The 16,402-nt window shown below is 50.2% G+C and overlaps 5 protein-coding genes across 5 annotated transcripts; 1 reads left to right on the top strand and 4 right to left on the bottom strand.

Annotated features, from left to right (window-relative positions):
- Positions 1-147: 147 nt before the first annotated feature.
- LTR84_004709 (uncharacterized protein) lies at positions 148-1,972 on the bottom strand (the record flags this gene model as incomplete). The annotated part of the gene is made up of 5 exons (XM_064848284.1): positions 148-183; positions 237-299; positions 361-554; positions 611-1,717; positions 1,771-1,972. The coding sequence occupies 5 exons, from the start codon at positions 1,970-1,972 to the stop codon at positions 148-150; spliced, it is 1,602 nt and encodes a 533-aa protein (XP_064710908.1).
- Positions 1,973-2,652: 680 nt separating this feature from the next.
- LTR84_004708 (uncharacterized protein) lies at positions 2,653-4,887 on the top strand (the record flags this gene model as incomplete). The annotated part of the gene is made up of 1 exon (XM_064848283.1): positions 2,653-4,887. One exon carries the CDS (start codon positions 2,653-2,655, stop codon positions 4,885-4,887), a length of 2,235 nt encoding a protein of 744 aa, XP_064710907.1.
- Positions 4,888-5,154: 267 nt separating this feature from the next.
- Positions 5,155-6,408, bottom strand: LTR84_004707 (uncharacterized protein; the record flags this gene model as incomplete). The annotated part of the gene is made up of 1 exon (XM_064848282.1): positions 5,155-6,408. The coding sequence occupies one exon, from the start codon at positions 6,406-6,408 to the stop codon at positions 5,155-5,157; it is 1,254 nt and encodes a 417-aa protein (XP_064710906.1).
- Positions 6,409-8,978: 2,570 nt separating this feature from the next.
- LTR84_004706 (uncharacterized protein) lies at positions 8,979-11,884 on the bottom strand (the record flags this gene model as incomplete). Its single annotated transcript, XM_064848281.1, has 2 exons — positions 8,979-11,291; positions 11,348-11,884. 2 exons carry the CDS (start codon positions 11,882-11,884, stop codon positions 8,979-8,981), a joined length of 2,850 nt encoding a protein of 949 aa, XP_064710905.1.
- A 3,187-nt stretch (positions 11,885-15,071) lies between these two features.
- Positions 15,072-16,145, bottom strand: LTR84_004705 (uncharacterized protein; the record flags this gene model as incomplete). Its single annotated transcript, XM_064848280.1, has 3 exons — positions 15,072-15,415; positions 15,582-15,762; positions 15,828-16,145. The coding sequence occupies 3 exons, from the start codon at positions 16,143-16,145 to the stop codon at positions 15,072-15,074; spliced, it is 843 nt and encodes a 280-aa protein (XP_064710904.1).
- Positions 16,146-16,402: the final 257 nt, after the last annotated feature.

Here is a 16,402-nt window from a genome sequence, read left to right as displayed (position 1 = left end):
AGCGTCATATTCTGATAGTTATTTTTGATCACATAGCACATCGACTGGTCTACTGAGCTCCTTTTCTCGATTACATAGAATCATGCTTAGTCAATTGATGATCAGACTTGTGAACTCTTTCCAAAGTCCCAGTAGCATCAATCAATTTTAAGTCTGGATCTCCTTGGCAGTCGCTTTACGCCACTATTTATCAAACGTTAGCCAAAGTGGTCCTAAATGAAGTAGGAGGAAATTACCTTGCGGTTGAGGAAGTAGACGGGGATGCCAAGTAAGCAGATTCCGATCAAGATTCCCAATAACTGTTTGAATCGAGTTAGCAAACTATCCGTACCTAATATGCGCGGGGATAGAATGACTTACGATCATAAAGGCAGTCAAATATGAATATTTGGAGACCATAGGGATGATACCTTGAGAGGCACCAAACGAAACAAGGTTTTTGCCGCCCACCACACACACAATGGCTGCACCTGGGTTCTCTGGGATGACTTCGGCTGCGAATGTAGTCGTTGTGATGATTATGGATGTGAAAGAGAATTGGAATATTGCCCAACCTAGAATTGGCATTAGTCCATTGTTCAGGCCCAAGACACGAGTCATATAAACTTACCGATGAGCATTCCCCAAGCAGAGTATTGCTCTGGGCTGTTGGCAGGTAACGCGATTGCGACTAGCCCAACGACTCCAGCGAGACAGGGGAATATCAGATTCACAAGTTGATGTTCGGGTCTGTGAACACCACCATTTCGCTTGGCTAGCCAAAGGTTCATCTTGTCGCCGAACCAGCCAGAGTATGCCATAGCCAGGAATGATGCGGGAATGATCCCGACGTTGAAAAGTCCCACTGATCCAGGCGACCATTTATAGCTGACCTCAAGAACGACGCTGTACACGAAGGATACCGCAATGCCGATGCCCAAGGAGATCGAGGAGAGGAGCAGAGCCCAAATGACAGCTGGGGATGTAAAAGCCTTGCCAATCTTGATATAGGCTCCACACCAAACCTTGAAAGCATTAGGTGTGATCTTTGACCAGGGTTTGAGTTCTTGTAGGTAGGTCCGTTTTGGCTCTGGGGTATGCTCATCCGCATCAATGTGTCCAAAGCGCTGTAGAGCTTCCTCATTGTCCAGAACCATTGTGTGACCAAACTCGTCTGTGTGAATAGTCTTGCCACTCAGAGTGATGGGTAACCGAGCAAACTTAGTTTCGGGTAGCAAGAAAAATGCGAAGATGAATGAAATAGCCATTGTGATGACGAAAAGCCAGTAGAACCATCTCCATCCGGCGTCCGCAATCAGATAGGGCAATCCAATGAGTATACCTGAGCTGACACAGTTTTGAGTCGACCAGTATATGCCGAAGTAAAATCCACGTTCATCGAGAAATGTGACATCAGCAATGATGAGTGGTAGAAGGGATTCTACTGCGCCGGTGGCGATCCCGATAAAGATGCGGCTGATGAAATGTTGCGAGAATGTTTGACTTGTGCCTGCCGTAATGTAGCAGATCAAGCATACGAGAACAGATATGATAAAAACTGGCCGACGACCGATCACCATGGCGATCGGCAGGAGAACCAAACAGCCGACCGCCATCAGCATCGTTGGATAGGTACTGAGCCCCACGATTTGGTCAGGCGTATGATCGGCTCCATAGAGATGGAAGAGCGTGTTGAAGAACGATCCCAGGCCAGCGAGAGAAAGGAGGGAGAAGATCGCTATTCCAATGTCAGCCTCCGCGGTACGTCTTCCTCAGCCTTAGTAGACTTACAAAACCAACAAGTAGTGATCATAATGCCCATTTTGCGCCATTTGGAGAAATTTAAGGGATCATTTGGGTCAGCAGATGCAACTGGTATTCTTTGCACTGTCGAATCGGAGACTAGGACGACTTCACCGTCGATCTTGATAGCCTGGTGAGCACTAGGACCATTCTCGACTTGTGTGGCATCAACGAAAGCCTTCTCGTCCATGGTGCGTGTTTGTTGTAGAGGGAAACGCTGTTTCACAATTAAATTGGCTGCTCGAGCACTTCTACACAATAGTGTGCTAGTGTGATGGTGTGGAGACTGGGGAAGAAGCAGATAACCTCCCCTGCAGATGTGCGACAACCATCGTCCTTATAGCAGTGGTCTGATAGCAGGAATCCACGTTACGTGGACTTATTGCGATCGAGGTTCAAAATGCTGGTGAACTAACTTTTCCCGAGGTGAAGCTGTTGCCGAAGGCTGTTGCCACCTCCTCCACAGCGCCCAGTTTTGCCGACTTCTTGCGGGGGATTGTGTGTGGAGAGTTGCCAGGCTTACATCCAGATTTGCGATAGTCATATCTTCCGGGGTTGTGAGATGGGGGTGGGCCCGATCCCCGAGCAACTCCAACCATTCGCCAAGATACGCAATGCCCCTACATGCCTGAACTGTGGCAGATCGAATAGTCGGCATTGGAATGTGCATTAGGTGAAATGGCAGGGCAGAGGAATTGCCGTGCGATCTTAAATGGATCTAATTGGCATACAACCTTGTTAATAATCTGATAAGGCATTATTCTTTAGCAGTGTCAATTGCAGGCAGATATCAGCTTCAGGTCATGAATTGATCACACTTCCGTCCAGCGTCCTGTATACGACCAGCCTCATAACCCTTTCCAAAATACCATGGGATCTATGGGGATACCAGGTAGTGATGACTGTAAGGCATTCGATGACCCTGTCGCACTGTTTCACGATCTCGAGGTCTTGCGTTCCCGCGAAAATTTCCCACATAGTCCTAGGTTTGACGCCCGGGTAATATCACGATATGATGATATAGTCACAATTCTGGACCGTCCAGATATCTTTTCATCTGGTCCGACCGTTCCTCACCCACCATCCTTCATTGCAGACAAGATATCATCCAAATGCCCGATGCGAGGCACGCTGCTAGGGCTTGATAACCCCATCCATGATCGATTACGGAGAAGCGTCAGTTCTTTCTTCGTTCCGAGGCGACTAAAACGCTTCGAACCGGTCATCGAAACGTTGGCTCATCAGGTCGTGGACACCTTTGTGGAGAGCAGCGAGATCAACATAAAATCTGCATTCGCTCTTCCCTTACCTTTGCAGATAATCAGCTTGATTGTAGGACTGGATCCGAAGCAATGGCAGTGGGTCGGCCGAAGCCTGGCCCTCTTTGGTGGTCATGCCGAGTATTCATCTGGTACTTTGGATGAAAAGGTCGCTGGCATCATCGAGCTGCACGAACACATCGCAGATCTCATCCAGTTGAGAAAGGCTGACCGAAGGGATGATCTAATCAGTCACATATGGAATGAAAGGGACAGCGGCGTTGTGGAAATGACTGACTTCGAGCACCTTTCCATGATCCCTGGCTTGCTCTTGGCCGGCCATGAGACCACGACCAATCTCCTGACCATGGGACTGTCACATCTTCTCCACCGGAATCTGTGGCATCAGGCCAACAAAGACGACCGAACGCGGGCAGCAACTATCGAGGAACTCGTGCGATATGAATCCGCGATTACGGGTATGAAACGAGAGGTTCTTCGTGAATTCAAGCTCAGAGAAACAACTATGTACCCGGGGGATAATGTGTTCCTCGCATATAATTCAGGCAGCCGAGACCCTCAGATATTTCAAGACGCTGATGAGTTGATCCTGACCCGAAAGTTCACAACCCAGCATCTTGGATTTGGTCGAGGCATTCATGCGTGCCTCGGAGCACCACTGGCTCGTTTACTCCTCAGGGTCGAGATGAGGGTTCTGTACGAAAGATTGCCGAACTTGTGCCTAGTAACACCTTACGGGAAAAGGAAATATGATCCTGTTCACGAAGGTTGCGGTATTGCAGCTCTCACAGTCTCGTGGCAGCCGTCCAAGCCGGTCACGAGAAAGTTGAGAAATGACACTGCGTCACTGGAAAGAGCCCAGGCCTCTCGAAAGATAATTCAGCAAGAAGTAGTGGTGGAAAGTATCATTGAAATCGCTGATAAGGTGTTAGAGATCACGTTCGTCGGTCAAAATGGTGCACGCATGCCCACTTGGGCACCAGGGGCGCATATTGACGTTCCAGTTGGTACATTCGGACACCGTCAATACTCTCTCTGCGGCAGTCCAGCCGATGAAGGACGCTACACAGTAGCCGTTCTTCGCGAAGGCGCAGAGAGTACAGGCGGATCACAATTTATCCATGATACCTTTGCCAGACAAAAGGCGATGATGATTCGCGGACCACGCAACCATTTCGAACTACGACCAGCAACTAAGTACATCTTCATAGCCGGTGGGATTGGTATTACAGCTATCAAGCCTATGATTGAAACCGTGAAAACTCAAGGACACTCGTATAGAGCTGTATACCTTGGCTCAAGCCGCTCGAAAATGGCTTACGTCAAGGAGCTGTCCATGGACCCTTGCGTCAAGATCTGGCCCAAAGACGAGGCTGATCACCGCTTTAATCTCTCTTCTCTTTCATGCAAAGACACGAAAGATCTTCTGATCTACTGCTGTGGCCCCGCAAGACTTTTGGCTGCCGTTGAGGAGCTGTTCAGAGATTATCCAACAGGGATCCTGAATATTGAGAGATTCGAGAATACATCTCACAATTTGGATGCATCGCTAAACAGGCCGTTTGATGTGCTATTACAGCGTAGTGACAGGCAGATACACGTGCCTGCAGACCGCACGCTACTGGAGGTTCTCAACGAAGAAGGCGTAGGAGTGATGTCGACCTGTTCAAAAGGGACATGTGGGACGTGTGAAGTCAGTGTTCTAGAGGGTGTACCAGAACACCGAGATACCGTTTTGACTGCTGTGGAAAGGTTAGATGGGAAGACCATGATGCCTTGCGTGTCGAGGTGTATCGGATCAAAGCTAACGTTGGATTTGTGGTGACAACAAAAACCGAACAGGGGCAAAGACGCTCACACATCTACTTTTTCGTACCTTTGTATGTGCTATTTGGTGTTCATTAGCTTCAGTGGGAACTCGCTTTCTCACACTTATATCAGGAACCATCGAACAATCTAACTTTGATCATCTGCATGCGAATGTTAACGAAGTGCGAAAGGGGGTACTGCCTAGATATACAAGGGCAGCCTTTTTGGGCTTTGTGAGATGTATTCCTACAAGCTTAACATCATAATATCGCTGTTCCACGCTTCAAGCATTCACCACCTGCTGCGCAGGCCGCTGCCGACTCAGCCAGTCCTTCGCCCCATCGTAGCCACAATTGAAAGCCAAAAATTCCTCCGGTTTCAAGGTGACTTTTTTCGATCCCGCTTCTGTTCCTGGCCGAGCCTGTTGCCGGCTATATGCTTGAATCAACGAGGCACGCTCATGTCTGGCGTCAAAGACCCTGGCTAGACGATCTTGCACTTCTTGTCGGGACGGACGATTCGTCACGTCAGAAAAGAAAGCCTGCAGCGCCTCCGCATCTTCCACGCTCTGGCTCGCGCCTTGCCCCTGGGTAGGCAGCATCGCATGTGCTGCATCTCCGATCAGAATCGTTTGGCCACTGACCCAGCTTGACAGCGAAGGAATATCGCGCAACTGCCAGAGGCCAACGTCAGGGGCCGCGTCGAAAAGAGAATGTACCCATGGAGGGAAATCGACAAAGCTTTCTCGCAGACTGTCTCGCGAGCCTTCTGCAGTCCATGAATCCGCATCTGAGGTCTCATTCATCTTCTCATCGGGCACGAGAGCAACAATTCCGAACAATTTGTTCCCTCTACCCGGACCCATGACGACTCTTGACCCATGACCGACGATCATGGTTGTAATTGGTTTCTCGGGGTCGAAGATATCCTTGTCGACTTCCAGATCCTTCAGCTTCTCTGTCGGGATCAACAGCCTATATGCAGATAGCCCGGTTGGAACAGGTTGGACAGAAGACTCAAGAACACTGTCGCGAACGACGCTGCGTATCCCATCTGCCCCAACGATGAGATCTCCTTCTATCACTTCACCACTGGCAAGCTCGACCTTGCCCCCAGCCGTATCGATACGCTGAACAGCACAACCGGTACGAATTTGCGCCGGCCTCCCAGGTCGCTTGCTAGACTCAGCGGCAGCTCTCAGCGCACCATGCAAATCCTGACGATGGTATATAATGCGATCAGCTCCAAAGAGGTGTCCACTGGTGGGAATGTTGTTCAGAACATGGCCATCTGTGTTCATGATCCGAAATCCCTGGTCAACGACTGGTTCGCAATCTTTTAGAAACTCTCCGAGGTCCCACGACGAGACAATTTTCGATGCATTTGGCTGTAATGAGATCAACGCTCCAACCTCACGGAGCATCTGGGACTTCTCAAGGACCAAGACGTCTCGGCCTGGGCCTCGTAGGGCAATCGCAGCAGCGAGACCTGCTATTCCACCTCCTACGACAATGATTCGAAATAAGTCCTGCTCCATGCTGATAATACAGTTGTGAGTTCGAAGGAAAGTATTGCTCAAGATCCCTTAAGCCCATCGATCGAGGGTATCTTTGACGATATGTGGTCAGAGTCAATTACCGAGAGCCTTGCTGTTCGCTACCAAGCGGAGCTTTTGATCTTGGGCCCACACTCCCGAGTGTGGAGAGGAGCGCTCATGATCATCTCCCCTCGTTAAGCTGATGCTTGCAATCATACTAACCACATAACGAATGGCAAGTGGCCTAAAACTTAGCTCGCATGATTCAGCGAATGTTGGGGTCGGGATATGTGGGCGGCCGTCGTCCCCCACACGGAGGGACTTCTTGCTTCGGATGGCTATGTTCTGCATGCCCAGCCTTACTGTGTTCGGAATTTGTGGCGATCGGGTCGACCAGCTCGGAAAGCATAGTGCTTCCAGACCACGGCGAATCTCTGAAGTGATGGGTGCCTATGGTGTCTATCAACTTGTAGTGGACTCGGGACATGTGGCGGCCGCGACCTTCACTCCCGGAAGCATTGGACTTCTGAACCAACGAACTGAGAGGCTGATAGGCGGCAGATGCAAGGCAGCAGATGCAATCCATGTTCAAGGTCAATTCGAGATCGACATGATGCATCGCAAATTTTGCACACTCATCAATAATATAAAGCAAGTTCTTGCGATAACACTCTGGAAAACTCCACAGACAGTCAACATTAACATTGCAGTACAGGCTTACCACACACTTTCATCAAGACTTCAATATCAAAATGTCGCAAACCCAGACAGTGGAGGCTACCTCGGTGAGACGCATGCACATCCCAGTCGAACTATTCGCCGGCCAAGAAGAGGCCGACCTCGAGCCATGGCAGAAGGATATCCAGGAGAACGGGTACACGGTGATCAAGGGCGCCGTCCCCATCGAACGAGCAGAAGCATACCGAAACGAGATGCTCCAGTGGCTAGAAGACTTGTAAGATGTTCCCCTAATCCAGCCCACTAAGCTATCGATATCTTGATCAAACACTTTTCTAACACAATGGTGTTGAAAAAAAACAGCAATCTAGGCTTCAAGCGCGACGACCCAACCACCATCCACAAAGACAAGCTCCCGTTCATCACCGAGAAAGGCATGTGCCTGAACTACGCGGTGACGCACGAAAAGTTCGTGTGGGACATCCGGACGGAGCCCAAAGTGCTCGAGACGTTCCAGAAAGTCTACAACGACAAGGAGCTGATCGTGTCGTTTGACGCTGTGGGGTTCGGGTTCCCAAACCGCAAAGACCTGCCTCCCAACAAGCCGTGGCCACACCAGGATCAAGATCCCACGAAGCCCGGGTTCCGAGTCATGCAAGGGTGAGTCTAAGATTCCCTGGTTCCCTTCCTCTTGACTACCTCACCATGCTCGCCTCGCAGTAGAGCACCATGAAAAGCCAAAGATGAAACCATAAACTGACTTCCCTGTCCGCACACACAGCCTCGTCAACCTCTTCCCCAACGGCCCCAACGACGGCGGCCTGATCGTCTGCCGGGGCGCGCACAAACTCAGCGCCCAGTTCCACGAGGAGATGAAGTGGGAAACGCCCATCCCGGCCTGGAACCCCGAATGGTACGGGTTCACCAGCGAGGGGATGAAGTGGCTGGAGGCGCACGGCTGCGAATGGGTCAAGGTGTGCGCGGAGCCCGGCGACCTCGTCCTCTGGGACAGTCGCGCGCCGCATTACAACCTCTCGTCCACAACCTCGACCCCCCGCTTCTGCGTCTATACCTGCTACATGCCCGTCAAGGACGCGACGCAGGAGGAGCTGCGGAGGAAGAAGGATGCTTTTGATAGTGAGTTTCTTCTCCCATCCCCCAGTAATTTCTGCTTGTGAGTAGGAAATGTTAACAGAAATTCTCCTTCAGACTGGCTTGGAACGACACATTGGCCCAACTGCCAGGTTGTGGGAAGTAATGTCGCGAAGCGGGATGGCGAGCCCGATCCCGCGAATCGGTCGGAGCCGAGGACCAAGCCTGTGCTCGACGATGTCGGCATGAAGTTGACTGGGATTCCATACATCATGGCCCGGGCATAGACATAGACGGGTTGAGCTGAGAGGTATGTGAGAACGAACGTCTCGAGCTGAGGTGAATGGGTCGGGGGAGGACTGCTTGTTGGATCGTATTGCCTGGCCTTTTCATCATGATTATTGCATTTTCAGCGAACATTGTTTACTTAGTAGCTAGCCCACGACGAGCAAGAATGGCCGATATTCTGGCTCAAAATTGATGTATACTAGGAGTACAAGTTGTGTCTCATCATATGTATCTGAATATCGTTACATACCTAGAAAGCCAAGTCCAGGCGAAAAGCACTATCAACTTGCTTTTCTCTTCCAATTAGATAATATAATAGCAAGAATCGTTCCTCCTACCGACGCAACATGGTAGAGGAGAGAAAGTTTTAAAACATCTTGAGTAGCAGTGGACCACGTGGCGCTTCCAGCGCGGGTTCCAGCCAACTTTCAGAGGATAAAAACATTGGTGGTGGTACATTGATCATACAGCCAGACCATTTCAGTATATGGTAGTCGGGCGTCTTCCATCATCTATCTACCCAGGTCGACAAGCCCAGTTGAGGGTTGGCCTTGTTTCTTTGCGAGCTCGCTAAAGCCGCCACCCCAACCTTTGACGCCAGGCGAATTTGCGTATGGCGATTGAGGTTTTCTTCTGGACGCATACTTTGGTGTCTGATCCGATGTGCGTTCGTCCTTGATATCCGATAAATCAATCTTCTTGATTGCACCGAATCTCGGAAGAGTCATAGACTTGGATGTCGGATACAATCCGTTGTGGAGCGGTTTTCTGACCCTCAGGGGAGCTTCCACTTCGCCCTTGACTGCTGGTCGACTGGCTCTCTTGATGCCAGCAAACCCTGGAAAAGTCACCGATTTGGACCCCGTATATTTTCCATTCTCAGCCGCGTCTTTGGCCCTCATGGGTCGCGTAGGGCGTGGAGCCAAGGGTTCGGGGGAATCTGGAGGTGGGGAACGGTTTGGGTCGACAGTACGGGCATGTAGTTCCTTCTGGAGCTCGCGCTTTTGCCGAATCGACAAGCCTCTCAAAAGTTTCTTTTTCTCTTTCAAATTTGCCATTGTCTGGATTTCATCTCTGATTTCTGCCAAAGCACTGGACTGGACCGTGTTACTGATCTCTTCTCGTCTTTCTTCGTCTTCCTTTTCTAGTGGTTCGAGAAATTCTTTGATTTTCTTATACCTTGAAGCGATGCCAGGGACATTGTTGACCATGCCTACAAAAGCCGACAGTTTTCTCTTCTCTCGAACAAAGTCTGCTACGATCTGAGAGTCCAAAGGCCCTAAACCTTCGTCTTCAAGCTTCTCATTGACCAGTAGAAGCTTATCGTATGCTCCAATCAGAGTTGTAAGATAATCCACTAACTCTTGTGTATCAGCTGGTGCTTCGGCTTGCTCCCTGAGACGACTTTGGACCCTAGGAGTACGCGATTTCTGAGCGAGTTGACGTTCGTATTCGGCGACATTGAGCTTGATCATTCGCTTTACATTCAAGGTGTCTGATGTCAGTCTGTTCAATGCGCGCAGAACGTTGTTCTTGCGGGGGTTTCGTTCAAAATTGAGATCGCCCGTCTTCACATCCTTGGTCAGCTTTTCACCATTGATACCTCGTGTTGTAGCTATTGCTAGTTGCACATAAAGGGTAAGAACTTTGGGCGAAAGGGTTGATGCGGTGCGATGGTTGTCGAAACTCGATTGGTGAAACCCAAAAACCTCTGCCTTTGCTTGCATCAAGTCAATGAGCCGACATGCTGTATCAAACACATTTGGATTATTCCTGTCTCGCACACATGTACTCATGGCTATCATGAATACCCCGCGGTATGCAAGCGCGGTTTTCCAAATTGTGTCAGGGATGCTCTTCAAAACATCGAGGGATGTTTGACTAGCTCGTAAACTTCGCAAGAGACGTAGATAGAGGGTGAATGTGCCACCATCTGGTTGGAGTCTGTATGGCCCGGTGGGCGAAGTGATTGTTTCCCAATAATGTTTTCCTCTGTTTGGGTCCTTCAAGGACAGGGCAGTTTCGAGAAGCAATGAGAGAGTGTTATTGTCCGGCACGGCGTAGGCGGAGCCGTTCTTCAAACTCAGGGCTTCCGACGGTGACTCAGCGCTGGTTTCACGAACAATACTCATCACACCAGTCTGGGATGTGTCTTCCCCGACTGATTGTTCTGTCGTTACAGAGACGTTTGTTGGTTCCGGATCGGCATTGATCAGCGATGGAGACTCTTTCTTCTTTAACTCCAGGCGCTCGTCAAACCTGGAGAGATTCATCGTTTGTTCGATGAGGGCAAAGATCTCATGATGATGTTTCCGTTCAGAAGATAGCATCAGCAACCGACCCATAGCGCAAGTTAATTTTGCGTCGATTTCCAAGTCACCTCTGCGCCACCTGGCAATAACTTCCGTCCACAGCCGTTGACCACCTTCTATGGCTTGTTGAAACAACTTTTCTGTGTTCAGACCGCGCTCTTCCGGCCGAAAGTTTTGCTCCTTGGAACCAAGCTCCAAAGCGTGGGCACGTACGTCCGCAGTCATTGCCATCAAGATAGTTGTGTAGGTTCGTCGATCAGCAGCGTCTGGTCCACGCTCTGGCAGACGACCTGCGATGCCCCACAAAGAGTCCATATCACGGGCCCTGGCGCAAACCGACAGAATGGCGTTGGAGTGAATGATGGATGGCTTCACTGTCGAGTGTGGTCCAAACATAGAATTGTAGACCGCCAGAGCCTGCTGGGTGGACCTCGACTGTTTTGGATTTTCCATATACCCTCGCAGCATTATTGTAATAGTCTGAGCACTTGGTTTGTGACCACGCTTTTTCATCTGTGAAAGTTCAGGTCAGCCATGGCTGTTGGAGTCAAGTTAACAGGGCCTGTCACCTCATTGAAGACTTTCCAAGCGAGTCCCGTGTCTTCCTTGAGCATAAGCCAATCTATGATATGGTTCCAGCTCACGACGCTGTCAACCGGGGGAGCACCATCGATCCCCTTCTCGCTGAGGCGGCATAACGTCAGGGCTTTCACCAGTTGCTCCTTTTTCAACAAGTTCAGGACTTCCGATGCAAGTTGAACCCGGTCGGAGAGTATGGATTTTGTTGCACTGGATGGTGAATTGAGGAGTCGATTCCGGTTATGTATTCTCGCAGCCTCATCTTTCTCTTTCAAAGCCTCCCGCTTGACTTTTCTGACAGAAGCTTTGTTGGGATCGGGTTTGCCTTTCGAAGACTTCTTGAGGCTATGAAGCAGTTCACGCCGATGATGACCGGTTCTGATCGCGCGGAGGGTGGAGTGATTGCGGTATAGTGACTGAGCGAGCAGGCCGGTTCGGGAAGTATAGAAGTGGAGGCTGCGTGAAGATTTTATGGTCGGCGAGAGATTATTGAGCGCCCGCCGAATGCAAGCAGTACAGCTGAGCATCGGAAAAAGCGAAAAATAGGAGTGCACAAGAGTTGAGTCTAAGCCGTGCCATGGACTTTGTCAATCGACGGTGACTTTCATTCTTGTCAGAAGGTCTCTCGAGCGGCGACGAAGACCAGAATTATATTTCTGATTTATCTTTGATAGGCAAGTTTCGCGGAAACATTTATCGAAGTCACATGACAAGACCACAGTATCACGTGTGTGCGATTAGTCATGCCAGTACATCCAGAACATTTCGCTCAACGACCACGACAGTGCAAAATATGATGATGTGAATTACATGAGTCGTCGAGGGAATCTTGTAGTGCGCAAGCCCTTCGTCTATTAAGCGTTGAGAGCCTTGAGGTAGCTACCAAGCTTCACCAATCTGTATCCATTTTTGGGTTATTGTGGAGGATGGCCTGGAAGCACCAGTGAGGTAAGAACATGTAATAGTAGAGGCTGATATAGTTGCAGACTTTCGAAGCCCAGGAGAGTGGACGAACACGCGTGTTCAGTTATTGGCGGTAGGCGTTTGAAAGGGGTCTCTTAACAGGTAGAAAGCGGAAGCAGTGTGGTTTGACTTCACGGTAGCATTCGTGATCAGCTGCCGACATTGATAGCATGACCAGGTTTGTCCTTGTTGATAGGACGAGAGAGGATGTTTCCCGACTGTTCTTTGTAGCCTAGGACTTCGTTCCATCCGTGTTTAGCAATGATGAGATGCTGGTGCACCACAATCCAGGAATAAGCTGTGGGCTAAGTCAGGAGATGGACATCCCATCAATCTTTGGCATTTCACATGCTTCCTTGATATACCCTGTAACGACGTTCGTATTGCCGACGGAGAATCACGGTCGATCGGCTCCAACACTTATGACCCTTGTAAGTTATAGCTCACCCGTGGGATTATGCAGTGCTTGTTCGTCCCTTCCTTCGTCTTCTCCGCATTTTCAGCTTTAGACTTTGCGCTTGTTAGTCTCGAACTCTGACCAGGACCTACAACTAACAGTGATTTCAGGATTGCCATGAATGACTGGACAGGCCGTGTCCCGGGACCATTGGCGTAACTGTGTGGCGTGTGAAAGGGGCCTCGTTCAATATACTTCTCGAAGACGGTTGGAAGACCATAGCAACGTCCGAACTATTGATAAGAGCATGGTTATCATGCATACTCATCATCCGTAGTCATTTAATCAAAATGCATTGACATCCCATGGCTTGCTCGTGACTTGCAGAGTATCGAGACAATGTTAGTGGTGACTTGGCACCCGAGCAGCTCGTCACCCACACAACCTGAGGAGATCAAAGCAGGCTACAGGACCGGAATGAAGGACCAGACATTTGGAAAGGACTTCCAACGGCTCCGCAGCGGAGGGACGGTGGCGAATCTTTCAGACAGCCAGCCACAACCTGGTTTACGGATAGGAACTTCTGAGGCGCTCCTAGGCTCATGCAAGGGAGTTTGGCACTTCGCAGTCATGGCGGTTCTCCTCAAGTTTAGCGTTGGCCCAAGCACCAGGATGTTGAGGTACTAAGTGGTGCGATCGTAAGATGCGACCAGTGAGTAGTGTACCATGCTGTCGGGTCTCTTGGTGAGGCAAAAGGAGGGGAGGGAAAGATGGTGTGCCACTACTGAAGGAAACCTCGTACAGGACCATGCCATTGTGGTGGCAATTAAGTGTTTTGGCCACTGGCCAAGGCTCCTTCAAACTCGTCTTGCTAGTGGAATCGAATAGCGGACCGCTGACCAGGTGGTGTTTGTTATCCAGAGCGACTAGTACAAGGCAGGGCTGGCGTTGGTGCCGTCGAGCACAACGCGATCAAGCTTCTAGGTGTGCCACTGGGGGTGACGTATTGGCCACGCGGGTTCTTCGGCCCCTAAGACAAGGCCTAAAGGTTCAATCTTTAGCTCTTTCTAGCTTCCTAGGCTTAGCTGGGAGACGGGTTGATTTAGAGGCCGTCTAGCACTTTCTAGGGCGTCGAGGCTAGGCTAATGGGCGTCTGTGCTGCTGGTTCCTGCTAAGCACCGCGACTAGAAGGACCCCAGTTGCACCACCGTCGTCTTTCTTGCATTTCCAGACCAACTAACACCCAAAGGGTCAACCTTGATTCGGACACCATCTTAGTTCCCATGGTCTTGTGTAACGTTGCTAAACAACGCCGTTCTTCTAGAGCACAAACTCCATGGTTCTTTTATCGGATTCCTCACGACCCAATGGATTGTGTCCAGTCTAGTGTGAACTTGCTTACCCTTGCTCAACCTTAACTGCACCGCATCCGACACCCAGAAGTCGAGTCCAAGGCGACTGTCTGACCATGACCATATCCACTTGATAAATAGGCCTAAACCACAAGTGTTGGGAGTCATGGAACCCAACTAGTAAACAGAGGCTTGGTCTGGTTAGTGGTACTCCGTAGTCAACAACAGACACACGCCATCCGATCAGACTAAATATGACACGCATCCATCCAACACGAACTTGAACGCGGGGAAGCGTCAAACTTTTACCGTCATCAGCAATTGGTCGTGAACAACAAGATCTATTCGCAAAAGGATACAATCTTCATTGAACTTTGATCACTTTCTAAAAGAAAACTCTGGATCCTCTCCTAATCTAGTCAAGCGCGAAGCTCAAGTCTTATCCTGGTTTGGAGAAGATCAATGTACAAAACTTGCTGCCAGGTCTGTGAGCGCGAGCGCAGCGACGAGACGTCTTCTGGCACCTCTGCATGTGAATATGCACAGCTGGTGCCCGAAAAACAGTTGCAACCCCGACTCCATAACCTCCAACAATGTGCTTAGTCTGTGTGCAGGGAACAACATACTCCACCTCTATGAAAAACTTGTGTCGTCTCCTCTCAAGAAGTGCATGCTGTCGGTCGAACAATCGTAAATATTCGTCACCTGCTGTTGCTCGTCCGGCACAGGCAACGTTCAGGTGTCAAGGAAAAAGAAAAATCTCATCAATGTGCAGATGCCCCCGCCAGTCCATCGGATGACAAAAACTCCCGCCAGCAATGCCATGAACCTGATTTCTTTTGGGTCGATCCACCAGTTCTTCAATTACCTCCTCCACTCCCACCTGGGTATCATTGAAACAAAACATGCCGCTTGACTCGGAAAGACCTCACCAGCTGTTGAAGCTGAACAACGCGAGAGCCAACAATTTGGTAATGAGTTTCCTCGCTGACATGACCCAGTCTAGTACTGGCGCTGCTGGTAAACCTGGCCTTGTTGTCCATATGGCGAGTTTGGATAATTGGCATAGTTTCCCATCTGTCCATTGTTCTGGGGATAAACCATGCCAGCTTGTGGTTGCCCATACTGTCCCTGATGTTGGCCTTCGGCAGACTGATATCCAATGGGTGGTAGCGATGGTCTTCCGCCGTTTTGATACGCCTGACCGGGAACCTGATGACCCTCGGGGGGTTGCCCATCAACTTGGCCGGCTTGGGCTGCTGCTCGTTGCCGGTCATCTTCTGCTTTGCGAGCATTCTCTTCCTCCTTCTTACGCGCTTTCCACTCCTTGCGAATCTCCTTGAATTCTGCCAGAAATGTCAGTATCATTGCCATGCAGTGTGATAAGCAATTCCTTGGGGGCGAAGTCACGTTCACAGAACGCGAGGAGAACGCGCCGAACAGGGACACATCATTTTCATCTGCATCGTCCTCTTGCCTGTTGGAACGCCTTCATAGTACAAGTATACGTACCTTCAGGTGTTCGCTTCGTGCCATGCGATTGCATGGTGACGTGCGCGTTGAGATGATTCAATGTGCCATACGCCTTTTCACATCCATTCCAGCCACATTTGTACATTCTTTCGATTTCCTCGTATCTTCTGCGTGGGCGCTTGTGCTGCTGAGCACCAGGGATCGGAACAAAGGAATAAACCTGGATCAAGTCACTGGTTAGCATCTGTGACACCTCGAAAAGAGAAGTTGGAATTGCGTCCATACCTGTCCGGGGCGAGATGCAGCTGATGTTTGAGGTGGTCCCTGAACACCTGGCCCTCCGGGGTGAGGGTATGGGCCGGGCATCCCATGCTGAGGGGGATAGCCGCCCCATTGCTCGTGAGGAGGACGTTGCTGCATGTAGGGAGGATGCTGGGCTTGATAGGCGTGCTGCATATCTTGGCCTTGAGGATATGGCGAGTAGGGAGGATAGGTCGGGCTAGCTTGCGAGATGGAGGGATCTATAGGAACGTCCGAGTTAGACCTCTTTTGGAGGGGAATTGCAGTAGGATCTCCATTTGGAGCTGCATCTGGTAGGGACATTGACGGACTTGTTGGTTGTGCCATGGTTACAACAGCGCCTTGATGTGGCGCGTGAGAGTATTGGCTGTAGCGCAGATGCTCTGGCGGAAACCCTGATGAACGCGCCGATGACGGTGTGATGCCGTAGTCCGACTGAGGAGTGTTGTTGCTCGAGATATTGGCTGAACGCGGGTCTTGGGTGGTGTAGGTCGCGACAGACGATTGATCTAGTGACACGAAATTCTCAGAGCTTGCTCACAGAAGAGTTGACAGCTTCG

The sequence above is a fragment of the Exophiala bonariae genome (genome assembly GCF_035927105.1).
Source record: "Exophiala bonariae strain CCFEE 5792 chromosome Unknown scaffold_2, whole genome shotgun sequence".
Lineage (NCBI taxonomy): Eukaryota > Fungi > Ascomycota > Eurotiomycetes > Chaetothyriales > Herpotrichiellaceae > Exophiala > Exophiala bonariae.
The sequence above is the reverse complement of the archived record's forward strand: the minus strand, read 5'-3'. Positions and strand labels throughout refer to the sequence as shown.